Source organism: Trachemys scripta, chromosome 18, assembly GCF_013100865.1.
Source record: "Trachemys scripta elegans isolate TJP31775 chromosome 18, CAS_Tse_1.0, whole genome shotgun sequence".
Lineage (NCBI taxonomy): Eukaryota > Metazoa > Chordata > Testudines > Emydidae > Trachemys > Trachemys scripta.
Genome location: NC_048315.1, coordinates 2,320,386 through 2,347,735, shown reverse-complemented (window position 1 = coordinate 2,347,735; position 27,350 = coordinate 2,320,386). Strand labels below are relative to the sequence as shown.

The following is a 27,350-nucleotide window of genomic DNA, read 5'->3' as shown; positions in this document are numbered from 1 at the left end:
CCCGCCCCACAGAAACAATCGCCCCAGCGCTACCCAGCCCCCCTGAAACACCCCCCCCCCCCCCCCCCAGCGGCACCCGTCCCACAGAAACAAACCCTCCTTCCCCTGCGGGCCACACAGTGAGCCCACCTACTCACTCCTCGCGGGCCGCACAAAGAGCCCACGCGGGCCACATGCGGCCCGTTATAGAACCTCAGGCTAAAACAGTATTTCCTGGAAGGGATTTAAACAGCTTCAGAATAATTTTGTTGAAATGCTGATTATCTGGCTAATCTGATAAGGGTCAGTTAGTTCAGTATCCTGTGTCCTAGCCTATGGTAGTTATGAAAGAGTTATTGTCCCTCCACGCTGGCCTGACCAACCACATGTGAACCATATTCACCTGAACTGGTTTAAAACTAGTTCAGCAGGCCATTTTCCCACCTTACCAGATGTGCTACGCATTGAGCAAAGTCAGAAATTCAGAGTTGTCTAACATTCCATCTTTAACCAGATTCTTATGTAAAGTCAGCCTGCTATTCAGAGAAGCCTCTTTCCACACAGATGTATTAAGTCAACCCTGCACCCTTAACTTTGAACTTCCTTGCTTTTGTTGCCTTATTATTGTCATAACATGGTGTAATTTGTTTGTTTAAAGGCAGCTTTGCACTGTGTGTGTGTGTATTTTATTTATTTGTGTGTGTGTGTATATATATAATTGTGTGTGTGTGTGTATATATAATTGTGTGTGTGTGTGTGTACACACACAGGTACTGTAGCTTTCTTTCAACAATTACAGCTAACTGGGAATAGGTGATCTTGGAATCTAATAAAAACACTCAGTTACATTATGTAGGATTAAAAAAACATTTTATGAGAGAGAGAAACTTTCATGTCATAAGCCAGTCACTAACCAAAACGTACTCTCTGGGCAGTTTATTCATTGTGCTTTTACCTTTGGAGTATCTGGTGCTGGCAGCGCTGGGATGAGCTAGGAGATGGAACTGGTTGAGCCACTGATCCGCTCTGGTATAGCAACTCCTCTGTTCCAAAGTGGAGGTTTTATATTAGGAATAAAGAGCATAAGAAAGGCGTAACCAAGTACATAAAACAGTTGACTTGGTCAGGGAGTGATTGTTGGGAACTACATCCTATTTTGTTTGTTTTACTTTAGTCAAACACATGTTACTGGGCTGAATAAACAGGTAATTGGGTGAAATTCTGTCTTGCCTTTATCAAGGAGGTCAGACTGGATGATCTAATGATCCCATCTCTGAATTTGTATTGCACCTGAGAGGTTCATTCAAATGGGGAGCAGTAAAGGGGCCCAGTCTCTAAGACCCCAGCACTGGATCTGCATGGTGTTCATTTGGAAGTTTTTGAATTCAAGAAACTAACATTGCAGCACTTAGCAGATCGTGTGTGTGTCTATATCTCCACGTGAAATGTGGAGGACTGACTAAGCTGGCACAGTGGTGAAAGCACATTTCTAGGAAATTCAGTAGCATTCTCTGAAGTAGGGCATGTGTGTCAACTAGCCATCTTGACATAAGAAAGTAATGAATTGGTTTCGTTCTCGAAGTGTCTAACGACCGCATTCTCCTACTTCAGTGCATCTTTCAGGCTAGGCAGGTACTTAGCTGATCCTCATCACCAGAGTATCTGAACGCATGCGGCACATTCATTTATTTATAATGGTTATTAACAAGTTAAGATTTGGGTTTGCTCTTGAAACCCCTCTAGTTGTCTAGTAGGCTAAACCCACAAATCATTTATTCTTTCTCTAAGCAAATGTTTGTGTCCTTTGCAGTAGTCAGTGTTGAAAACTGCATTTGCATGTGTATTTTGTAACTATGGTTTGATAAGATCTGTGTTGTCCCATCATCGTGCTTTTGATCTCTGATTTCCCCAGTAACCCTTCTCTTTTCTGGGTTTTGTTTACACTTGGCGAAAACTTGAGGCAGACATTTGTTTTTAAGTGCAAATACAGCATATCTGCCTATTCCTCTGTTTTAAAGTTTGTGACATGGCTTGTGGGAAGAAGACAAGTCAAATTAAGTTCAGTGTCATCTTTTGATCCAGCGCAGCCTCAGAGCGTTCTGGGAGCTGGGGATTGCTAGATTGCTGTGATGTCTCCAAAACCTTATATTTACAAAGCTTCACAGACCTTCGGTCACACCCCAAGCTATTGTCTGTACTTAAGTGTTCAGATGTCTTGAAAGCTCCACATCAGGTCATCCTGTTGCAGACTTTTTGTAAAATATTCTATTTAGAAACCCTTCTATGCTATCACACACAAACTCTCCTGTATGTCTCTTGCTTTTTTAATATTGCAAGTTGAATAGAGCGTCTTTGCTTGAGTCCATCTGAGCCTGCTGTTCATCATATGATGTCGCTGCCATCTTATTACATCACAGTTGGTTGCTGTGGAGTCAGTGGTCACACCAGATGGCTGATCTCTGATGGGGAATTGGCAATAGAAAATAAGCTCTCTGAGGAGCAAGTGCCCATCTTTACTACCAAAGCTCCTTGTAGGAAAAGAAATGGGAAGAGAAATATGAGGTGTGTGCAGTGTATATACAAAATTATTTCTAAGTAGAACACTCTTCAGTGATCAGCTTTGTATAAGCCTTCTGTTTTTTGCACAGCAACTGTAAATCTTGCTTGCAAGGAGAGCAAACTACATGCGTGCTTCAAACAGACATTCAAAAAGACATCATCTCTCCTTAGATTGTATCTTGCACTATCCATGTTCACCTTGAATATGTAGCAGCTCACCAATGCATTGCTGTGAGTAGTCTGACTGTAAAACACCGCTGGAGTCTCAGGGGAACCGATGAGACTACTTTTGGGTCAGATGGGACTGGGGTAGATCATTCTGACTTTGCAAACGCGAGATTCACCTTTGGCCTATCATTAAAAAAACAAAACAGTTGCACTCTGTGAAATTCAATGGGCAAGTAACAAGCAGGAGTAACTATTGTTGGCCCAGTTTTCAGGAGTGATCAGAATTAAACTAATCCCTTCACGGGTCCCAGGCTTTATGATGGAAGGGGAAACAAAACCCTCTTTAAAAGTAGTTGAGCTAATTAAACATGATTGTGGTGAGCTGAGTGCACCCAAAGGGCTGTTTAGCTGGCAATGGTTACTGTCCTTGCTGTGAAAGAGCAGGTGGGAAAATCTGAAAACAAAGATGAATCAGAACAGCTGGGTTCCTCTGTGTGTTTCAGGATTGAAAGCCAATTAGATGTGATGGAAGCAAATCATTTGTCAGTATCACCTTTAACCCTCCCACCACTTCTCTGCAATGGGAAAGCACAAGAAAGCAAACGGAGAATATGCACACTCGTGTACTTTACTAATTAGGGGGGTAATGCGAGTGCAGAGTGAGTTTGTGCGGTGAATTGTCCATTAGTATGTACATCATGTGCGTGTCTAGATGTGTTTGGTGTGTATTGCTAAAATCTCTCTTTAAATGTCAAGATTGTTAAAGAAGCCAGGCAATGTGTGTCAGACGGCGGGGTCTTTGGAAGGAAAGGTGCACCAAAGTTAGCACTGGATGGGGGCAAGTTTTCACTTTGAATTGCCGAGCTCTTGGTAGCATGGGCACAACCGCCGCATGATCGCAATAGTAATTTCTTTAATTTCCGCCTTATGTCAGATTATAAAACATGCGTTGCATGGCTCTCTAAGGGCTCCAAATCAATTGAATCCCTGCTTAGGAGACCTGCTCCTAATGGCACGCTCTGTTCCTGCTAGGTGGGGAGAGAGGCTCTCTTCAGGTCTGTAGCACACAGCTGCATCCAGTAGTGTATTGATCCTTCCACTTCTAATGTGTGGTAGCCAATTGTCAAATGTTCTTCACTCAGGGGTCCTTGTATTTCTCAAAAAGACAGAGCACCTAAGCCATAAGAGCTGTCAGAAGTTACCATCTGAGTTTCATGGGGGTAAAAACATCTGGAAATCTGTAAACTTCAGAGTTCCGAGCACTCGTGTAACATAAAACTTATGTAAGAGTGGCCATTTTGGGTCAGACCAATGATCCATCTCCAGTGTCCTGTCTTCCGACAGTGGTCAGTTCCAGGTGCTTCAGAGGAATGAAGAGAAGAGGGCAATTATCGAGTGATCCAGCCCTTGTCATCCAGCTTCTGGCAGTCAGGCTTAGGGACAACCAGCGAGAGCATGGAGTGGTATCTCTGACCATCTTTGCTGATAGCCACTGATGCACCTATCCTCCAGGAACCTGTTTTGTTCTTTTTTGAATCCAGAAGGAGCTTCATCCCCCAGACCAGCTTCTCCCCCATCCCCATTCAACCCCAGTCCTGTTCTGCCTCCAGGCCAGATCTGCCCCCAACTCCACTCCCAGCCCCAGACCAGCCCTCATTCCCTCTCTAACCCTAACCAGCTCCAACCCCAGCCCAAGCGCCACTGCTGAAGAAGCCTTGGCTGTGTAGTAATGGAACGGGGGCACAGACAGATTCCGTTAATGGTAAGGGGAGGCGTGACTGGAAAAGTTTACCACCACTGTCTTAACTGGAGTGTCATGGGGACTAAGGAAATGTGGTCTAGATGGAATGGTAGGTTCTCAAATGGTTGAAAGACCATATCAGTGAGTATTTACCAATGGTTCACTGTCACACTTAATCCCAGCAAGAGCCCTTCTTTAAAGAGACTTGAAATACAGCAGCTTTGCTTTTCACCCCATGGTCTGTCAGCTTTGGTTTAAAGGGTGCGTGGTGAGTGATCAGTGGAAATTATTTCAAGAAAGAAGTACTCTTGGTAAGTTGATCCCGAGTCAAGAGAAAATTAGCAATATCACTGCCAAGAAAAACTTGCCATACAGACTTGGAGGGGCATGGGAAGCAATGCTGAATTTGCATTTTAAAACAAATCTCTGGTTCATCTCAGCCTCTGACTGGGAGGTTTACCACTGATTTCTGGATCCTAATGGTTATCACAGAGGGTGTGTCTACATTGGGAAAATGTTGGCGTGCCTAGCTACCCTAATGATGATATGGTGGCGCTGCTGCCAGTGGTGGCCGCTGCTTGTACGCAGAGTGCAGTTAGACACCGCAGTAGCTGAAAAATTCCTTCCCACCTCTCTGCTGCATCTGGCACCATAGGACTATGCAGAGAAAATGCTTACAAACTTCCTTAGGGCAGACAAGTCTTTGGGGTGAGGTCTTTGGGAACAGAAGAGACCTGCCTACCTATTAACAACAACATGCTATCAAATACAGCTGATCGGTCCCTTTTCTCTACTGCTGTTTCTACACTTGGGCAGTCCAGTGAACACTGAAATGTCGTTTTTAATGTCCTAGCTAGTTTTTACTTTTTGATCCTGATCAATGCATTTTGCATAATGGTATATTATAAATGGGGTTGTTATACTTTGAGACAAATATTAAACTACTAGTATTTGATAGTGACAAATTACTGAACAAAGATTCTCCTAAATCCACAATAAACCTGGCATGTTTTTAACGAGCCTGAGAAATACACTGCGTGAGTTGTAAGGTAGTCTGGTAGGGTGAATATAGACATGTGCCTTTTGGGGGAGCATAATTCTCTTAAGATTTCAGAGATCGTCCCAGTGCAAAGTATTGCTGCTTGACACAGAAAGGTCAGCAGTGTTGATCTAGAGAATACGAAGGAAATGCTCTCTTTCAATTTAAGGCACCAAAGTGAAGTGAGATAGAGTTTCGGTGTAGGGATTTCACATACAAAATGTTTAATAAAGGAAATTTTTTCTTTGTTTTGTCTTTGCTAATTAATGATAATTTCAGGGAATTGTTTTTAATCACATTAAAAGAGAAACATTTTTGCTTGGATCTGCTGTTGCATGAAGTGAAGTCACTCTCAGATTTGCAAAGCTGGAGTACCTTGGTTACAGGTTACATCACCAGACCATTCAAAGGTCTTGGTGACTCCGTTTTGAATCAGGAGCGGCTGAGAGAAGTCTGGCAAATGACCATTCTCCTGAAAACCTGTTTAACACCTTTTTTTAATCTACTGTAAATTAATATTGGTTATCAAATGGGCTATTAAGTTCCCAACAGACGTGTTTATGTGGGAGAGGTTGCCTCAGCACTAGGGCCAGTTGAGCACCAGCTGGATGTGGAGAACAGAAAATGCAGTGGGAGTGTGGGAAAATAAATGTTGCAACAGGTAAACCACTGAACAATGAAATTCCTGCTACTTCACGAATCAGAATACATGAGCCTCTTCTACGCACACTCACTCACTCTCTTCCTCCCTCCCCCCAGCATCACAGAAATGTAACTGTCTGCTGCTCTTCACTGCAACGGAAAGCCTTAATTGCACCTTTGATCATTTTGAATGGAGATGGACAGACTTTTGTGTCCTGTTTACAGTACTCCATGACTTCTGTTTTTACCAGGAAGGTTCTTTGTAGGTGGTAATCTGAGGCAGCCTGTCTTCCCAGCTGCTGCATTGCAAAATGTTGTTCCTCCAATCCATCCCTTGTTCCCAGCAGCTCAGGCAATTCATCCTGGGCTCTGGCATAGCACTTCCTCAAGGTCTGCAGTAGCTTCCCTGTCCCGTAAACTTTCCCACCATTGCTGCCATCGGGTCAGTTGCACCAGTGTTAGCAATGGTGGGAGCACTCGTACAGATGGGCTGCCAGGGGCCACGAACACAAGCCCCATGCTGTCTGTGTCTGCTGAAGGAGGTCGACATGACAGTGTTCACAGGGCTGGTGGCTACCTAGTTAAGGTGAAAGGGCAGTAACAGTTCAGACAAGGCTATCTCTGCTGCAGGTCTGGTCTGCACTGGCCCCAAATGCAGCTTTTACAAGATTCTCTTTTAAATCCAAATCACCCAAAACCAGCATCTAACTTTACTGTACTTTCTTCCTTGGACCCACATCCATATTGGTTTTCCTTGCTGCTGCCTCGCATCTCCAGCTCGCATCTTTGTTAGCACTCAGTCTGGTAGCTGTAACCAAAGCCACTACCAATGCAGCAGTGGTGCCCAGGTACTGAACTGGTTTGTTTGCTTTCCCAACAGACTGAACGTTTCACCTCTGACGCAAGCAGCCGTCATTGTCTTGGTTATCCTCAACCTGCCTGTACCTGAGTCACACCCGTTGAACGGTATCAGCTGCTGCAAGGCCAGATTTGTGTGCAGTAGGGATTATGAACTAGTGTAGATTTTAGGGAGGGTGTGAATCAGTACGAGGTTGGGCTTGCTTTGCTGATTACCCATTTCACAGGGGATGCAGCCCGTACTCTAATTCAGGAGAGTCAGTGGTCCCAGTTCTTTTTCTGTCTTTGTAGTGTTGGGCGTGCTTTGGCTAAATATAGATGGCCCTGGACTTGACTAATATGGAGAGGGACAGTATGTTGACCTCTGTGTCTCTCACTTGACTTCTGTTACAGTAATATTTAAAGCATCAGTGTCTCTTTTGTTTGAAGTTACGGGGCTCTGCTAGCCAGACCAAACATGGTTAGGTGTGGGGGAGCCGAGGTTCTCACACAGCTACAGGTGTAGAGAGAAGTTTGTGCCTGGATTAGTAGTAACCTGTTTTTTTAAGAATTAAATGTATTTGGAGCAGAGGCGATGGTAATGGGTTTTGGTCAGAAGTGTGGTACCAAACTGCTCAGGGATGGTTAAACTTTAACAAACTTTGCATGGGGAAGCTTTCAACCTTTAGTGACTAAGGAAATGAAGATAGAATTCAAAGAATGCCCTCCAGGACTGTCTGTATTAATCCTGAAAGGGGGAAGGTACATTGTAAAATGGGGATTAATTTTTAGAATACCAAACTGGCAGTTTGTTTAGCCTTTTTTGATTCTTGACATGAAGAATAAATTCTGCTGTTTGAGTTTTGCCAAGTTGGTTAAAAAGTGCATTAAAACTCTCGCTGAAGGCACATCTTATCGCTTTGCTCATAGAATAAAAGCCAGCTAGTCTTGGACAGAGCCAAGCATTTAAATAAGTACGGAGCATATTGTAATAACTCTTAGAAGACTCCCTTGGGTATAACTTTTCTGCTTAGCAAGGCTGATAATGTATATTGGAAGTCTACAGATCTTTAAACAATATATAGAGCTAGAAGAATATATCATGTAGGGATTTAGTCTGGGAATGTCTTGACTTGGAGACCCAAGAGTCTTTGGGGATGGGATCATATAAACCAAGGCCCTTTTGCTTCCTCATTTCCAGTATCACTACTTTAAAAAATGCCTGGTATTGTATACGTCTGCTGTAAATACTTAATACCAGAATTTCTCAGTGTCAGCTGTTGTTGCTTTAACCACCCCTTTTCTGAAGAATCATTTGATTTGGGAGTGCTCTCAGAGCAATGCTTTTGTGCAGCTCTCGAGCCTTTCAAGGCACTTTACAACCTTTTGATAGACAACTGGTTCCCTTTTTCCAGATGGATAAACTGAAGCAAATTAGGTGACTTATTTGTGTATTATTTATGTATTAATTGCCAATGTATTAAGTTATCTGAATTCTGGTTCAAGGTAGTAACACTGGCTTTTCCTAGTTTCCTTTTCTTGCCAAGCCATGAGCTGCATGGGAAATGTGTGAGAGAGAATCAGGAAGTTTGTTCGCTTTCTCAGCTGCTCCTCTTTGACCTTGAGGTCGGTGCCTGACAGGAAACGCAACAGACAGTTTGAGAGGATGTGAGGGAGAATCGCATGTAAAATCCATAAGTTTCTCGATGTGATTGCAGCTCAGCTGCTGGACACCAGTTCAGGAGTGAGCTCTTATTTGTACCCCAGCTTGAGGGTCAGGGCATTATGTCTCTAGATATTTGGGGTGGGCAAGCTGTATTTAATTTGTGTCTGGGCTTACGGACCTTTTCTCTGCCTTGTAGAGTCAAAGCAGGAACCTGTGCCCACATGAAGGGACTTGCTACGTTGCTTCCTTGAGCAAGGAGGGGCGGGAAGTGTATTGCTGGGCTCCTTCATTCGTAGGAGCTTTGGAGAGTGCAGGCGAGGTAAAGGGGAAGCGTGTAGGCTTTGACATCATCTGCACTAGCCGCTGAAATTTGACTGTGAGTTTGACTCCTTTCTCTGCAGTCTGGTTTTAAAGGAAGCCATCTTCATTGTTCCTTCAATGAATCCATTCCCTGTGTGCCTGCAAGGGAATGAACCTGATGGGGCGCTGCATGCTGGCAGCCCCGCTGACTTCAGGGCACCAAGAAGAGGAGGAGGAATACGCCAGGTGCTGCGGCTGTCTGCAGGACAGTGCTGAGACCTGTTGCGGCTGCGTGGGCTGACGCGTTGCCTGGAGAACACTGAACGGTGTTGCCACACCCTTGTTGGCAGCAGCTCAGGTTGTGCTGCTGAGATGAGAGCCCTTTGCTTAGCCTCCGGTGTAGCTTCTCCTGTTCTCTGCAGCAGCAGCATTGTGGTGAACTGGGGCCTCTCCAGAGTCACTTGATCCCTCTCCCCCAAAACTTCTCTGGCCTGTACGTTACGGGGGACTGAGCCCTGAGGAAGAGGGAGAGCGGCTTGTCTGGAGCGGGTCTGTGTCAGCACAGAGGGAGTTTGGGAATAACCTGGCTTTCCTGTTAAAAACAGAGAGAGGGGGATCTGCCATGAGGCCCAGCCAGAGCCAGGATACAAGGGGAGACTCCTGGGTTCCCAGAGAGCTCAAGCTATCACCACTGGGCTTGTATGCCACTCCGCGGGGCACTGAAGCATGAGGGGTAAATATCCAGCTCCCATTGTAGGACCCTGTGGCTGGTGGTTCATTGGCATGGTTGGTACCAGAAGGCTGGTAACATTTCCTCTGAGGGCTTAATGGCCTCGGTTTCATTTGGCATCTGCCCTTCGCTTCCCTCTTGTGAGAGCGATTGTCGGAGGGAGCATAGGCTCTGCTGCTTTTCAAAATAACAGTTTTAAAAAGCAGCAGAACCAATCGCTCTCGCGAGAGGGAAGCAAAGGACAGATGCCAAACGAACTCCGGGATACTGGATGCGTTGGATTTGTCAGCTGTAGACCCAGGAGATGGCTAAGAATGAGCTAGTCGTGCAAGCCCAGGCTGGGAATGAGGGCTCTTGGCTTCTGTCACCAGCTCTGCCATTGGCTTGCCATGTGTTCTTGGGCCAGTCACTTCCCCTGTCTGGGCAGGGTTGTTACGTTTGCATGAGATGAGAGTTCTCCTTTTGGGGGTTGTCCAGTCTGCTCCTGCTGTAAACGTTCTTTGCAGGGAGAATTTAATGCAAACCAGCCAAGCCCTTCCTTCCAGTCCATTCAGGTTCTTACGGCATCTCATCACCAGGGTATCTGAGCTCCTTGTGGCTCACATGCAGCCACTTCTAGTTTCACCTTAGGGCAGCTGCTGCAGATGCCCTCCATGTTAGCCAAGATGTCGAGGTAGAAAAGGATTTGATTGAGGTGGAGTGGGGGGCAGGAGATGCTGTTCCACCACGTGTATATATGCTGGAGTGTGTGGTGTCTGCCTGTTTCATCACCGCTAACTCCCTGGAGAGAGCCCCACCTCCCAGCAGAGGAAATGCCTGTTGACAACTCCTTTGTTTTCAAGCTTTGTACAAGTGCAGATGTTGCTAAAAATGCAGTTTGCGTCAAACATCTGTGAGTCGGTGCTCGGTTCCCACGCTTGGTTTGTTTTTCCCCCATGCTGTTTCTCAAGTTGCAGAAGTGCAGAATGGCAAGTGCTTGACTTTAGTCAGACTACTACTTCCCTGTTCTCCCCTCGGCCCTAGTATTGCTGTTTCCACAGACACGTCACGGTGCCCTTTCAGTAAGCCACAGCCTGTCTGCTGCTCGGCACTTGGTTTGTTTTCTGTGCCTGGGGTCAGAGAGGTCTAGGCATGCAAGCTCATACTGTCAACCAACCCCGCTGGGCTGCCTGGACATATTTTCTAGTCTCGTGTGGTTCCACCTGCTGTCATGCCAGCCTTTGGTGACTGAGTTTTAATACGCACTTGTTGTCTGTGGGCTTCGTAGTGTTATCTTAGCTTTATACAGCCCTAGGAGCCTGGCAGTTTGCGTGAAATCCCTTAGTGCCTGCGACAAGTAGCCACGAGCAAAACTTCAACTGGAGCGCAAGAATAGCTCTACGAAATGACTCCCTAATGCAGTCGCTTTCCTCTGGTGGTGACCAAAACCTGAGGCTTCAAAAGATGGGAACAGCACAGGGGGGCAGGAAGGAAAGGTTGCTGAAAAACAAATAAACCACAATAACGGGGAAACGGGTAGCAAATTGCTTTGTCCTGGCAAACATCTGAGGAGAAGCCCAATGTTTGGAATCTCCTAAACTTGCAGAATTGTTTCCACAACATCCATGTCTGTTTCTTCTTTCCTTCCTTCCTTCAGGCATTGCAGGAGCCTGGGGAAGGACAGCCTTGTCCTGGGACTTGTGGGAAATGGGTTCAGCTCTCTGCACACAGATCCTGGGTGCCCTTGGTCACGTCACGTCACTTATTCTCTCTGTGCTGCAGTTCTCCATCTGTCAGTGAGGATAATAGTCTCCCCCCCCCAGCTGTGTTGTTGGAGACACTCCTTGCTGGCGTGGTGTTCGCTGCTGCTAGGATGGGGGCCGTAAGAGTGTCTGGAGTGTAGCGGAGAGTGGACCGAGCACTGTCTCTAGTCTGATGCACTCGCTCTGGTTGCCTGCAGAACATGCCACAGCAGTAGTCCAGGGTGCAGATGGCCATCAGTGCATTTTATCCCACTGCTGCCTGCAGGTGTAATTGCCTGCCAGCTGTCGGGACTGCCATACCCTTGGGAACAGGACTAATCCGCTGTACACCACGAACTTCTGGTTTCCTCTTTGTGCTGATGGGGGTGACGGAAAGGCACCTTTGCATGGGCTTGGTGTTGAGCCAGTGGTGGAGGGAATGCTCTTTGGTGAAAGCAGTGCGGGCACCGGCTCAGTTTAATGGGCTTAAACTGCAGCAAGGGAGGTCTAGGTTGGACATTAAGAAAAAGTTCATAACTGTCAGGGTGGTTAAACACTGGAATAAATTGCCTAGGGAGGTTGTGATATCTCCATCTCTGGAGATATTTAAGAGTAGGTTAGATAAATGTGTATCTGGGATGGTCTAGACAGTATTTAGTCCTGCCATGAGGGTAGGGGACTGGACTCAATGACCTCTTGAGGTCCCTTCCAGTCCTAGAATCTATGAATCCCTTCCCGTACAGGAACTGAGACCCAGGGGCGGGGGGACAACGTGGTGGTTGGTCCCTGCTTCCCTTTGTAACACTTTGCATTTCTTCTGCACCCAGTGTCACACTTTCAATGTGCAGTTCTCTTCATTCAGGTATATTGCACCACCCTGCTGTGTGTGGTCCCGCATTGCCCTGTCTTTCTAGCTCCGCTGCCTTGGGAAGGAGCTCGGGATTGATGCTTGCTGGTCTTTCTAGCCGTTGGTGGAGTGCTAGTCCACGGAGCTCTTCTGAGCGGAAAAGCATGGTCTGCTACTAGGGCGGTTGACTGGGAGTCAGGGGACCTGGAAGTCCCTTCCTGACCCTTCCAGTGCCTAGAATGAGAGCTAGGTCAAGTGCCTTCATGTTGCTGTCCTACCTTGTCGGTCCTGTCCACGCAGCTTCTCGGATACTCTGTGTCCGATACCGGGACCCCTGTGCAGTGCTTTGTCTGCTGAATGCTCTCATCAGGAACATGCATGCTAACTTGCAGGCTGTTTCGTTTCCGGTGGGGAGCTGTAAACGCGCTGGGACTCGCCTCTTTTGCTTTGTCAGTGCCTCTAGCTTTCGACCTCCCTTCTCTAACAATCCAAACTGCCGCCCTCTGGAGCTGCGTGGGGCAGCCCTGTGCGTGGAGCAGAGAGCTGCAGCACAAACTACCTGGAAATAGCTGCTTGCACCAGGCACGGCTCCAGCAATATGGATCCAGCTCGTCAGCCCTGGCCACAGACTCCTGCCAGGCGGTACTGTCCCCGCAGAGATGGCCTTTAGGGAAATCTGCTCTTGCTCGGCAGCTTCCAGGCCTCCATGGTTACAGCATAACTCCATTGTCACCGTGACCTACAGCTACCCCCGACTTGGCACAGAAATAGAAGGGCAGCCTCTTGTCTTGCAGGGCAGTTGCTCTCCACGTTGGCCACAGTTTCCAAACCATTTCTGCAGAGCCCAAGCGAATGATGTCATAGACTAGCAAAGAAACTTGGCATTTTGCTCTAAACACAGGATCGGGGATGGTGGTGGTTCAAATATAAAATATCTGGAATCCCCGTTTTTAGAAAAGGATCTCTGAACAATAAGCTCTTCTTCCAATAAACCGTCACGCAGGTCCCCTTCCTGACTCTGCCCTACAGCACTCGTGGTTAGCGAGCTGACGAAGGCTGGGGGCTTCGTCTTTTGCAGAGCAGCTTGGTTCAGAGCACTCACCGCCACAAGGGGAGAGGGGAATTCTTCCCTCTGCCACCCATCGGCTGCACCTTTCAGAGTGGCTGTTTCAGTCCTCTGTGAGGTGAGCTGCTTTGGTAAGTGCCTGGCTAAGGGCTGGTCCATACAAAGCCCACTTGGAAGGAAGCTGCTCTGATGAATAAGCAGGACTGACTGGAGAGCTCTCCTCCAGCTCACAATAGCCTCATTAAGTGTTTATTGGCATTAGACGTTGCCAGAAGCAGCTCGGGTGCCTGCCTACTTTGCTTTAGAGCAGTAGTTTTCCTTCTTTTTAAAGCACCATCCATAAAGACGCATTTCACAATGTTTTGTGCTGGGGAGATGAAGTGGGGCCAGCAGAAGAAGCCGTACGAGATGTTCTGGTGTCCCAGTCAGATGGCCAAGAGTGTGGGCAAAGTGCTTTGGAAATGGAAAGTTCTCTAGAAGCACTAAATACCTGTTTGCAGTACGGTGAAAACACGTGGCTCTCCTTAGCGGTGTATTTGGAGCCGTGGCCAGCTGGCACGTGTAATGAATGGATAACACCGAGCATCTCGGGTGTCATCTCAGGCAAGGAGAAGTAGGGTTTTGTGTGGCCTGAAAGTGGTGGCTGGCTGCGTGTCTGGCACCCTGTTTAAAAACAAATTGCATTGAGGGCCCCAAGCTCGGTGAGGGGTGAGTTTGGTGGCTCCCGGGATAGGTGAGGGCAAAAAGGCCAGGACGGGCTGGGTCCCTCGAGATTCCCATCCCCACATTCCGGGGTGAGCTGGAGCTCTCGGGGCATTTGGCATGAGATTTGGAGCCCTGTACTCAGGGCCACTTCCGGTTTGCTGGTTTCCAGCACTCAGCCCTCCCTCCCTTCCTTATCTAGGTCACTGCAGATTCTTGTGGCTTGTGGTTGGGCAGGGATGTTTCCCCAAACAACCAGATTGGCTGAAGCAGGCTGGATTTTTTGCCTTCCTTGCAGTGAAACCTAGGGGTTGGGTTTTGGGCACCGGGAGGGTGGGATTGTCCCCATCGGAGGGCACAGCTTTGTCCTATGTGAGAGTCATTTAGTTGTTGCAATTTGTGGCTGCTCCAGTACCGGAAGTCACTGATTTAGGCTCCAGATCCAAGAAGGAGTTCTGGGATGTTCCATTAAACTGGATTTAAACCCACGTGTACAGGTGTCAGTGTGCACCACCCGGCACACAACACATCAAGGGCTATCAGCAGGGAGCTGGAAAAACAGTCCTATTCAGTGGAAGAATTGGTCTGTGCTCTATTCTACACGTCTACAATCCCACTGTACATTCTTTTCTCTTATTTTCATGTTCACACACGTCTTACCCACTTGCTAAATTCCTAGGTCATCAGGGGTCTATGGCCTCAACCTTGTGTCTTCTTATGGGGAGTGTATTTATAACGGTAAGCACCAGGGTTGGGCTTGGTGTAATTTCTGCTTTGGAGACCTTGGGACTGCACATGAAAGTGGCCGTCAGGCAGACCAGATTGGAGCCTGCGTGGGAGCGCTCTGCCGTTGTTAGGTGTGCGCAGGGTGGCAAATCAAAAGAATTGCCTTTGCATCTTTAAAGTGGGGCCCACTTCTCCCAAGAGAATGTCGATGAAGCCAGATAGTTTGAGGTTAATTTTCTTTGCTCAGGGCTCTTTCCTTTCAACCCCAGCTTCTCTCACTGCTTGGAGCCTTAGGAAAGTCGTCGCCCCGGGTTTGGTGTCTGTGCGTGACACTGGATGCCATTATGATGTCATGCATTTAGCACTGTGACCTCACTGCAGGAGGAAGCGGGTGATGCTGGAAGCTGGGGGTGGGGCACACCCTAGTTTAAATGGCAAATGACTCTGCTACTGTAACTATTATTGTATCGCCCTGGCAGAAAGGCCAAGGAAACTGAGAGACTCAGGTCAATGAATTTACTTTTCACATCTGATGTATTTGAAGGCCGTACCCAGCATGCCTTTCTCTCCACCCCAGCATGGGAATGCACTGGAGAAAAATACTCTGAAGGTAATTCAAAACAAACACCAGGGCAACAACCCCCCCCCCCCCCCCCCCCTCAGTTGGCAGCTGCAGTGCACATGGCTTTATCTTCAAATGGCAGGTAGAGGGAGCAATACATGGCGTTCTGATTGCTGATTGAGAGTAATGTGCCTTCCTCGCTCAGCCATTGCGTCTCCATAGCCTGTCACGGTGTGGCAAGAGACCCCACACGTGCTTGTGGCTCTTCGCCCCTCCCACGGCCCCTGCTCCTGTGCTGAATGTGTGAACGCTGGCTGATGGTTGTTACCTTCACTGATGCCTGCCCTGTCGGCTGCTTGGTTCTGGTTACTGGATCTGCCTGCTGCACAGGACCGATCCGTTTTTCCACATTCTTAAAAACCTGCTTTCTGCTTCTCCGACTGGAGAATATATTCGCTTCTGAGACATGTATACGTCTCCTTGGCCCTTGCAGCACCTCTGATTAACGCTCCAGCTCTCACTGACTTAGCAGGCTGCTAGGTGTCTCGAAACGCTGACCCCAACTGCACAAAAATCATTCAAGTGGCAAACCGTCTGAAGGACAGTGGTACACCTGATCTCCATACCTGTAGTTCTGCAGCACCCCTCTGGTTCAGGCAGGCACCAACCCCGGAGGAGTAAGAACTAGAAATGCCAGAAAACATATTTTAATGGTATCAAGTAAACATGCTGAACTCTGTGTTCCTTTTCCGCCTGTTTCCCCCCAGCGATAAATACCAACCGCCCTTCTCCCCTCAAGAATCCTTGTTCATATTGTACAGAGCATGGGACTATAGAAGAATAGACAAGGGCTGGAGAATGTGGGCACAGAACGTTCTCATCCCTGGAAGACTAATACCACTATGGCTGAACCATATAAGCAAATAGATTTTAATTCAGTGTTTAAGCTGCCCAGCCCTCCACGCGCGTTCGTCTTAATCCCCTAAAAATATCTTCACAAATGGTCATGTTATGTCAACTTTCTGGGGAAACAGGTGGAGTGGGAGGCCAATATCAGTGGCTGGCTGTGCCGGTTAAGTGGTTGCTGAGAAGACTGGTTAGAAAAACGTGAAACGGGCATAGTGTCAGTCCTTTGGAGAGGAAGCTGCAGAGGAAAGGGGGAAGTAATTCCTTTGTCGTTAGCTTTTGTTCCCCTATAATCTCATTGGATGGAGTGGCTCAGCATAGCAGAGAACTGTGCTTTATCCGCACGATCTCCAGCAACCTGTTCTTCTAGTGGCAAAATCAGAAACACGCTTCTGTGAAACATGAAGCCAATACAGACTGGAAAAAATGCACTTATGGGGAAGTGAGGCCCGGCAAGAGGATTCCACAAAATAAGTGGTGTCAAGATAACTGAACATTTTCTTGGTATGTCCAAAGTGAACTTCAAGGCACTGCGTAGCCTAAAGGCTTTGTAGAGAACATAATTGTCACATGGTGCCAGGGGAGCTGTTGGCTAAAATTCTTGTCCTGGGAGGTTCTGAGGGCCTGTTTTTTCTCCGGAGAAAACATCTGGTCCGCATGCCCAGTGATGCATCTTAATTTAGCACAATAACGATTCTTGATCCTTTTTGTTTTAGGAAGATTTTTTCTTCCTTTTGAAATTCTGGTGTGTTGGACCAGTGCACCAAAGAGCTGGCATGTCACAGGCTAAATGGAAAAGGCCTCTGGGGAAGTGTACAACTGCCAGGGTAAAAAAACGCAGTGCAGGGGAGGAGCTCTGGGCTCGAGGGCTCCCTTGAGATGTGTCTACAAAGAGCATTCCCATTTCGGGTGCCATTCCAGGGCAGGGGCAATCCATTTTTCCCATGGGAGTGTGTGGAGTTAGAGCAGATACAAGAAGGTTTTTCGTGACTGAAATTTACTCTTGCAAAGCAGTCAGGATATCCAGCAATAAGGCCTCCGTTCAGGAAAGCACTTGTGCACATGCTGGTCCCATTGACTACTGGGTGACAACTGAATTCTCTACAAAGCCTTTTTCTTCAATGGGGCTTAAGCATGTGCTTAACTGTACGCATGTGTTTAGATGCTTTCGTGAATCAGATTGCTAAGACAGCCCTTTGATCTGGCCACCCTTGTGAAAAGGAAGTATGTGCGAAGGGTGTTAACTTGGCATGGGTTAGCTTTTATCCATTTCTTGTAACTTTTCATTTTCCTCAAATATGTGGAGGGGTTTTGTGCTGTTTCTAACTTCCGTTTCATTAACTCAGCCTTTGAGAGCGGAACAGTAAACTGTCATATTTAACTTGAGAAACGCGTGTAAAGAGGCTATTAGTCTCGTGGGTGAACGAACCCAGTGAGCTGGTTTCTCATGGAAGGCATGGAGCTGTTGTGCACAATGGCAGGGACTCATATCCTGTCTAGAACTTGCATAGTTCATCCTGTTACTCTAGCGTTGTTGTTTTGGATTTACTACTTTTTAATGTTTGTGTGGTTTCCCCTTTCAGTTCAGAGTAAAAGAGGTGCCCCAAGCTCTGTGTAACAGGATGACTTAATCCCAGCCGAGTTGTGCTAAGAATCATGTTTTCCTCAATGAACTACAACAGGCGTACGTTTTAAAAAAGAAAGCTACTTAGTTTTCTTAACGTAAAATCTTTTTCAGAAGAGGATCTCAGTGATCTATGTAGCTATTTCAGCAGTGCATTTCAGGCTTCATGTCACTCGATTTAAGGGCAAAGTCAAGCCAATGAAAGGTGTCTTAAAGTAACAGCATTATGGTTTTGCTTTTAATTTATTTGAGTCTCTTCCTGAGCCAATTATCATACGAATCATCAGACAATAGAGTTTTATGGTCCATTAATCTGCTGGATGGACTGATGGTCCTTCAGCTAACTACAAAGCAAGGCATCTGTTGCTATGGGGCATCCGCTATCTCTCTGAACAACAAAGCATAGGATTAGCCAGGCCATTCCATTATGGATTTCAAGCATTGATATACATATTGCCATGTGGAAATGTCTACCAGACGTCTAGGTTTCCAAATCAAAAACACCTCTTAGGGCAATGACCCTGCTGCTTTATGTACCGTTGCTATCAATAGCCCTACACACACGACTCGCTTACTGCAGAGTTCAGAGCATGAATGTATTTCTAGAGGGGAAAGAAACTAATTGTCCTTCACCAGCACCATGGTTTGGGTCTAAGTATCTTCCCTGTCCAGGGCCCTTGTTTGTCATGGTGCTTTCTCTCCTTTCTACTGGTTCATTAGTTTTCTTTCCCTTGCAGCATCAGCGAAAGCTTCCTCACTGTGAAAGGTGCGGCTCTCTTCCTGCCCCGAGGAAATGGGTCCTCTACCCCCAGAATCAACAACAGGCGCAACAAGCATGCAGGTAAATACACCGCCTCTGTTTACATCTGACAGCCCAGATTTTCCTGACTGCCCGGTCCCCTAAATTCTCCTCTTTGGGATTCGGTGCCAACCCACCAAAAGCCATGTTAGTGCAGCTCTTGACTTTCATCTCAGACAGTCTCTCGAGGCTGCTACACGTCATGTTGGTAGACCTAAGGGTCCCAGTAATATAAACATGAATGCAGCAATCCCTTCCCAACAAAATCCAAAGCGCTCGGTCTGTCTTTTCACCAAAGTGGGGATTTATTGAAGCGATCATGACGGCACGTCCATGTGGTCACTAGTTCTACATAAACAGCTGAATTGCAAAGGGTGCAAACTCTTCCCATCCAGTAACGTTATTGAAAGTGCATTAGTGCAAATGCGTCTGCCCCAAAGGATGATGTCCTGCATTATTAATGTATTCAGTAACCTTTGTATTGGGGTCCATGTGCAAAGATTGGTGCATAACGTCCAAACCCTGGGATAATCTGGGATGAGTAACTGCTCTCCCTGGTCTGTAAACAGCTTGTTTACTGACAGCAAAAATAAAGACCTCCTTCTAATTCTGAGTGGTGGTGGGAAGCATTCAGAGTCTGTTAATGTGTCTCTTATTCAGATAGACTCGTGTACGGAATGAATAATATGAAGCGAGTCAGAATTCCACCCTCTTTGTCTGCTGGAAGCTTGATTTGTTTTCTGTTTTGATCCTTTGTTGGAAAAGTCAGTCTCTGAATAACGAAAACCAAACGCTGCAGGGAAGACGGTTGCTCTGTGTGTACATGGTGCTGATTCATGGATGGCACTTTACAGGCATCAGAGAGTCTCCGATTTTTTTCCCCTTCATTAAACATCACTGGCAGGGGAAGGGGACATATAATGTTGAGAACTTGGAACTTCCACCTGGGGCAGAGACAAAAACCAAAAGAGTGACTTCAGTCGGTTCCGGCTATGATTTCCATGGCTCTGGCGTGTCATTGGAACGTCACCCGGCTGCCGAACCAAAGAGATGGTCAGGGAGAGTCTCCTCCACGCACGCACACACCCCGCCCCGACTGCCAATGTTAACACTGCTAAGGACAAAGTCAGGAGTCAGAAAATTGTCTTTCCCCTCCCCCCCTGGCCAAAACCATGGCAGGAGCTGAGCTGTGGAAGGCTGGGTTGGGGCATATGAAACCCCTGCCTTTCAAAGAAAATAGAATGGGCCGATCATTGGTTTAAAGCCAGTCTCTTTGGCTGAGGATTTAAATGAATCTGTCTGTGGTATGTAAGTGGGGCCAGCATCTTTCAGAACTGATGCCTTGACCTGTCTCTTTTTTCACTCTCCAAAATACTCTGCACAGTTACAGCCCAAGTGTCTGCTTGACAGATGCTCTGTTCGCTTTACCATGCGGAGAGGGCCACCTTTTATCCCAGCTGGATGGAATTCAGGTGTGATCCTGGCCAGAATAGATCATGCAATGGTAGCATAAACAGAACTACAGCTCTCTGGTGCCCAGACTCCATGTGTTAGAGCTGACTTCCAAAGGGGTCACATTCTTAGATCAGGGGTACAGTTGGCTGAGTAAGAAAAAACTCATGTAGTGAATATGGAGTCTACAGAGATCAAATTTCTGCAAGGGCAAACCTGCTTTGGTGTGATCACTTGCAGCATTGTATTTTGTATTCTAGGAGGCAGTGTGACCTATAGGATTGAGAGTCAGTTGACCTGGGTTTTGTTCTGGTCCCTACATGCTTGTGTTGTTTGTTTATATTCATCCTTTGTAATTTGACCTAGTTTTCACTTTTTGTAGGGCTCTTTTTTTGATTTTTAGATCATTGAAGCTCTCCTGTCTAAGACAGGGTGGTCTCTTGCCAAACTTCCTATCTTTCCTACGCAGTGGGATAATTTGCTCTTGTGCCCTTAATGTCTCTCTGAAAAACTGCCAACTGTCTTCTATTGTTTTTCCCCTTAGACTTGCTTCCCATGGGGTCTTACCTACCAACTCCCTGAGTTTGCTGAAGTCTGCCTTCTTGAAATCGATTCTTTATTTTGCTGTTCTTCCTCCTACCATTCCTTAGAATCATGAACTCTATCATTTCATGATCACTTTCACCCACGCTGCCTTCCACTTCCAAATTCTCAACCAGTTCCTCCCTATTTGTATATTATGTATATATTTTAATATATGTGCACACAGCGAATCCTGTCTATGAAGTAGTAGTACTTGTTTTTATCATTGCCTGGTGAAATCAACTACACCACACAAAGTAGAACAGATCTGAGCTGTACAGTCTTGGACACAACATGGTTCCAATTTGTGAACCAACCACTGGTGGTGAGAGGAGTATATGGAAACAAAACCTCCATCTCCGTTCTTGGCCTTTGCCTGGCTCAGCACCACAGCTTGCTAACCTCTGGTGCACAAAGAATTCTGGCAAACAGATTTCTCTCCCGGCCGTGAGAGAAATGGAGAAGGAATGCTTTTCTAACCTCTTCCCCCACATTCAGGAGGAGTGTGGGAGTCCCCGCAAACAAGATATTTATTATTTCACAACAGGACATATTTAATGCTAGCCCCATGGCTTTTTTAATAGCATCACCCCCAAAAGGGGGAAATTGACTGGTTGGCAGATTGGCCAGCTAAGAAAACAGCCTTCCACGCTTGGCTTCTGCCCATGGCTCCCTCTCGAGCGCTGCCAGGTGGTGCCTGGCAAAATTCACTGTGTGAAGGGAGCTAACTTGTGTATTCTTTTGGACTCTCAGGGCCAGACTGAGCCAAGAAAAGATGTTGTGGCTTCCCAAGATGTTAGCACCCAAGGGAATGTGTCTACTTAAAGTTAGAAAAGTCCAACTTCCCACCTTGGCTGGTAGCTTGTACCCCACTTGCCAGCCCAGTTTAAACAAAGTCAGCCCTGTGTTACCACCGTGCCCTGCTGGGGGTTGTGTTAGAGATGTGGCAGCTGCCCTTGAAATGCCAGTGGTGCCCGCCCGACAGGGCCCGATAACAGGGTAACATGGTGTACCCCTCTGCCCAGGTCATAGAATAGCAGGGTTGGAAGGGACCTCAGGAGGTCATCTAGTCCAACCCCCTGCTCAAAGCAGGACCAATCCCAACTAACTCATCCCAGCCAGGGCTTTGTCAAGCCTGACCTTAAAAACCTCTAAGGAAGCAGATTCCACCACCTCCCTAGGTAACCCATTCCAGGTCCTGCTCAGCATTTTGGGGTGTATAACACCTGGTTTTTGCATCACTCACATGGGGCGTGGGAGACGAGCGAAGCTGGCCAGGGATGTTGTATCTCTCTCTGGTGTAAAGTTTAAAGTCTCCACCAGGGTTGATTGGGCTGTTGGCCAACAGGGAAATATGGGGAAATACAAAAAATCTCCCTCTGTATCAGGAGGATCAAATATCTTCCCAACTGGCCCCTCCAAGTCTCCCAGAGAGAGAAACCTGCTCAGCAACTTGCTTTGTCTTTCCTTGAAATCAGCAGCTGGGAGGGAAGCTAGCAATAGCGTATACCTAGGGATTCACCTCCTAGGTGCAGTTCGCAGCTCCAACATGACAGTGGCTGATTGTTAAAGACCCTAGTGGGCTGTAGCTGTGTTTTGTCTAATCTGATCTGGAAAAGGTTTGGGGCACAGAGTATTTCACTTTCTTAGATGCTTCCTGTGAGTGAAGCCCTCGTGCGCCGGGGGCGTCAGACTCCAGGTGTTGCTCCTGCCAGGAGCCATCTGGAGCAAGGGAGATGTAAAAGTGCTGGTGCTCTGAGCTCTCCCAAGGGGAAAACGCTGTCGTCTTAACCAGTTGGTGCTGGTTCGTGTGGCACTGTCAGGAGTCTGCAGTGTTGAGAGCGAAGGAACAACGAAGGTGCAGAGAGTTGTGTGTAACCCATTGATGAGCCAGTTTCACTCTGTTCTCTGTGTCCAGGGCTGTCTGCCTGTAGCAGTCACTCAGCATTTCCAGTGACAGTCTCCTAGTTTCTCCTGCCCAGCTGAGGCCCCAGTGAAACGCTGTCCTAGGACAGGCTCTTGGACCAACTCTGCAGATGCTGAAATTTGTAAGGTGGGAGCAAGCTCCAAGCTCCCCCTTCCTGTTTGCCCCCTTCCTGTGTCTCCCCACACCCACAAAGCCTTGTATTCAAGTCCTGTCTGGTGGAGGGGGCCAGATACTGCCACTAGCTCTCTTCAGCACTGCGGGCGATGGGGAGCCGTTCCGGAGCAGTGTAAGGTACTTGCCCAAGGACCAGGTGCAATATTTCCCCAGTTCTCCCAGCCCCCGCCTTCTTGGAAACCTGGGGGCCCAGATTCCCTGCATGGCAGTGCAATATGCTGTCACTAGGAGGCGCTGGACTAAGGTTTCCATAACTTTTACTGTCCACAAGACTTTATAGTGCTGATCACTTGCTCCACTGAAACCTTTGTCCTTCCCTAAGGAGCCGGTTAACCAGTCTGAGCTTTCCATCTGCATGAGAAAGGAGAGGGTGGAAGAATGGACCTCCGCTCCTCTGTGGTAGCTGCCACCTGGGGTTGCAAGTGACTTTTCCAGGTGGCTGGTGCGGAGAGGGGCTCTTGCTGAAGGCTGTGTTGCTCACTGACGTTTCATAGAATGAGGTGCTTGCTGGAGACGCATCCCTCTTTCTCCATGTCCTGAGCAGCAGCACTGCTGCAAATTCTCACTCCAAGGAGGTGCAAAGGGAATAGATTTAGGCCAGGAATTAATCTGGGTTTGGTTTGTGAATGCCTGCTGGCTTGGGAATGTGTGCTACTCCACTCCCTTTCTTATTAACAAGCTTCTAATGTACTGAGCAGCTGGGATAGCACCTGCATCCTTTCTCAGTGCCACCAATAAACCTGTAGCTCGCATTTCCTGCTAACGTTAACGGCTCTCCCGATATCCTTGGCAGGCAGCTGGGGGTGGCACATGAACCAAAATGGGAAAGCGTCGCTCTAAGAACAGAGTGGATTGTACGTCGTGGGGGTACCTGAGCCAGAGTGCGATCACTGAGCTGGGTGAAGTAAATGGGACAACCCAGATGTGGGGGACACAAGACCAGAATGGGGCTAGGACATAGTGTTCAGAGGTGTTCTGGAACAGGTCTTCGAGGGACAAACATTACCCAAAGAGTGCAAGTCCTGTCTGCCCAGAGAGCCTGGTAATGGCACAGAGCAAAGAGCTGACGACACAGAGAGACGCTAGTCACTTCGGCGCAGATACAGGTGGAGCTGGCGGCAGCCAGGACCGCACCTGCCCAGGGGATGTTTGGGATGCCAGGAGGTAGGACGTGACTAAAGGTGTTTATGTGCGTCCTCACCTTTCCCTCTCTCCTTCAGGGGATCTCCAGCAGCACCTGCAGGCCATGTTCATCCTGCTCCGCCCAGAAGACAACATTCGACTGGTAGGTTGGCTGTTTGATTTATGATAAATAATCTGCGATTGTTAATGTGTGGCTAGGTCCCATTGAGAGGTGCTGCAGAGTGACCAATGAAAGCTGTGGTACGTATCCATGTAAATGGCTTTGCTATCGAAATCCAGAAACTTGTTTACAGCCCAGACGTTCACAAGAAAAAGGTGCAGCTTGCTCACTGATTTGTCCAGTGAGGCAAGAAGTTGGACAATGTTTTGACTCAAGGGTTCTGCGTGCGTTTGGTGACTCATGTCCTGAGCACCTGTGGTCATGAAAGATCCTATAGCAATTGTCGTAAGAATTAAGAACATTACCCTGGTGTCTTGGTTGAATTCTAAATTGCTGATTATTAAGGATACAGTTTAGTCAAGGGTATTTTTAATAAGTCATGGGCAATAAACCAAAATTCACAGCCCATGATCTGTCCATGACTTGTACTATAAATACCCCTGACTACATCTTTGGGGGGAGGAGGTGTCATTGCTGGGGGGGGTGCCCGGGGGGGGTGCTGCTGAGGGGGCCAGGGGCACCAGTTGCAAGGGCCCGCCAACAGCGGCTGCTCCAGCCGTCCTGGGACCACTGCCATGGGCCATTGTTCAGGCGGTCCCCAGGACTGCTCCAGCAGCAGCTGGTGTGGTTGGCTGTGGGGCTGCCCGAGCGGCTTGCCCTGGAGCCAGCCACACCGGCCGCTGCAGAAGTCACGGAGGTCATGGAAAGTCACAGAATCCATGACTTCCGCAACCTCCTTGACAGACACAGAGCCCTACTGATTATATCTAGCCTACCTGAAATACCCGCCCTGTAGAGTCATTTGGGTTCTCATCTTCCCTTTCTACATCATTGCATGGTGTTATGCCATGTACTACTCCAGATGTGACTGCATTCCCTTAGTGGGAGAAGTAATCCCTGTATGGCTTATGCCTATTTTGCCGTGGTGTTATGAGCAAAGACTTATTGGTTAGTTAGCACATGGAGATCCTCCCGTGAAAGATGCTATGGAACTGAAGTGGTGGCATTACAGTTACTTTGTCCTGGAATCCTCTAGAAACAGAGAGGAGTGCTGGCCGGAGGCACTGGCAGTATCTAAACATTTCGAAGATCTCCATTAGCATTGATGAGCTCTCTTGTGTTGTCTGGGTTCATCTCTTGAATCTGCCACAGCAGTTTATACCTCACCAGGCCTAGGCAAGCACCAGAAGAGACGTTCCGGCACTGCTAGTTTGCACTTTCCTCCTGGCTTTCCCTGTACCCGGATCTTCCTTACACACAGAAGAGGAAAGCAGCTGATGTTACTGCAAAGCACGTGCCGTTTAAAAAGGAGGCTGGCGAGAGCTTTGCCATTGCACGTGGAATAACCCAGCCCAGACAAGCCCGAGGCCTGATGCAGAAGGCCATGAGCGTGCAGAGTACTCACATTCCAGGGGGCTCTTGGCACCTCGCAGATTGGGGCCCAAAGTCAGCATGTTTGAGGCTGCGTTACTCAGCAGTATTGCTGGCTGCGCTGTGCCTTGTGAGACCAGTTTGCCCTGTTAACAGCTGAATAAGGACTGTGTAGGCTAAAGCCTTGGCTACACTGGCAATTCACAGCGCTGCACTTGCTGCGCTCAGGGGTGTGAAAAAACACCCCCGCGAGTGCAGCGCTGTAAAGCGCCAGTGTAATCAGCGCCTGCAGCACTGCACGCTCGCTCGCAGCGCTGCAAGCTATTCCCCTCGGAGAGGTGGAGCTCTCGCAGCGCTGGCGGCACGACTACACTGCTGCCGCGGTGTAGCCAAGGCCCAAGAGAGACGCAGCCTTTTGTGTGGCGTTCAGTGCGAATGCTAGTGTCTTGCACAAGGCTGAGGTCAGAAGTCCGTCTGAATTGAATTGATTCCTCACAAATGAAGGGTGCACAGAGCTGCAAGAGACTCGTTTAAAATAATACGTTCAGCTGAGACTTGTAGTGTAAACAGCATAAAAACCCACCTCTCTTCTTGTGTGTTGGCAGCTGCTCTTTGAAGGGTGAGTGTCACTTTTTAGAGGACAGCGGAAGAGTCTGCGTTTGTTCCTGTTGGAGCAATTGGCAGACTTCTCAGGGACTTCAAGGGGAGCAGGATTGGGCCCTTTAATGGACCAGTGTAAGACCAGTAGCAGGAAAGCAATGGGTTAAGTTGTACAAGAACCTTCTGGAATGCGGAAGAATGTAGAAATTGGGCAGCTGGCTTTTAAACTTAAAAAATATTCTTGTTCTGTATCCAAACCAAATTTCCAGCTTATAAATTCTCACGGTCCTGTTGTAGGCATTGCTGTACTCCCCATCTAGGTGATGGGTAAGACCTCTGTATCGGCTTTGGACCTGCATAATCTGCTTCCATGTGGGTTGCTAAATACTGCATGATGTCATTTGTGGTCAAAACAAGCTTGCAGCTGAGGGCAAAGCTGTGTTGTAATCACAACACGTGGTCTATAGACAGACCCCGGTTACAGGAATAGTTGCAATAGATTTTATATTACCAGTACGTAGGTAAGTTTCTTAATTTGAGAAGAGAACGTTCTCTCGCCTGGACCGGCTGGTGTTGTCCCAGTGACTTTGCGTAACCCACCATTGCTAGGACAGCCATGTCATTTGGGTGGGTAGTAATTATTGCAGCTGATTCTGTTGTGCTTCATCACTGCCATTGGTAGAGCATGAGATCCCAGTTTGGAGGAGGGGACTGGGAATTGCAGCTCCCTCGCAGGCATGTTGAGACTCTAATTGTTTGAATTGCTTTGAGATCCTCTGGTGTCACCTGGTTTAGAAGTGCAGAGTGGATGATTGATCATTCCGGTCAATTTAGTGAAACACATTGCCTCGGCTGCACCCCTGGTGGCTCTCAGCGGGCACGGAGGTATTAAAGGCTGATCCCAAAAAGTCAGTTTCTCTTAATCATTCCTATGAAAGTCCTGTCTCAGTGACTTGAGGCCATGCTTGCTGACCTTTGACACCTGCTTGGGCAACCCTGCTCTAAAGGGTCTTACATTAAAACCACGCCGCTAATTCCAGCTACCTAGATTGGTTTTGTGAAGTAAATTAGATTACACTAATCCTCTGGCTGCAGACAGGCCTCTGGAGCCTGGGACAGGTCCCTGGGCGCAGGGTGGTGGTTGTGCTGCTCACTGCTTGCTCACTCTTAGTTTTATCCTATGGAGTTTGTGTCCTAATGTGGGTGGAAAAATTGAACCGCCAAGACCCCGATTGTCCTCTGCTCTTTGGGGTCAGGTGCAGCCGTTTCCTCTGCGATCTGGTGTCAGCTGCTCGTGCTAGAAGTCGCCCCTTTGGCAGCGATCCCG

The 27,350-nt window shown here is 47.7% G+C and overlaps 1 protein-coding gene across 6 annotated transcripts in view; it reads left to right on the top strand.

Annotated features, from left to right (window-relative positions):
* Positions 1-27,350, top strand: part of SSH2 (slingshot protein phosphatase 2) — a 142,973-nt gene that overhangs the window by 85,609 nt on the left and 30,014 nt on the right. For all 6 annotated transcript variants that reach the window (XM_034752401.1, XM_034752404.1, XM_034752402.1 and 3 more), the window contains 2 exons: positions 18,553-18,656; positions 23,970-24,034. In XM_034752401.1, the coding sequence (XP_034608292.1) occupies positions 18,553-18,656; positions 23,970-24,034 (169 nt within the window). The remainder of the gene's footprint in view (positions 1-18,552; positions 18,657-23,969; positions 24,035-27,350) is intronic.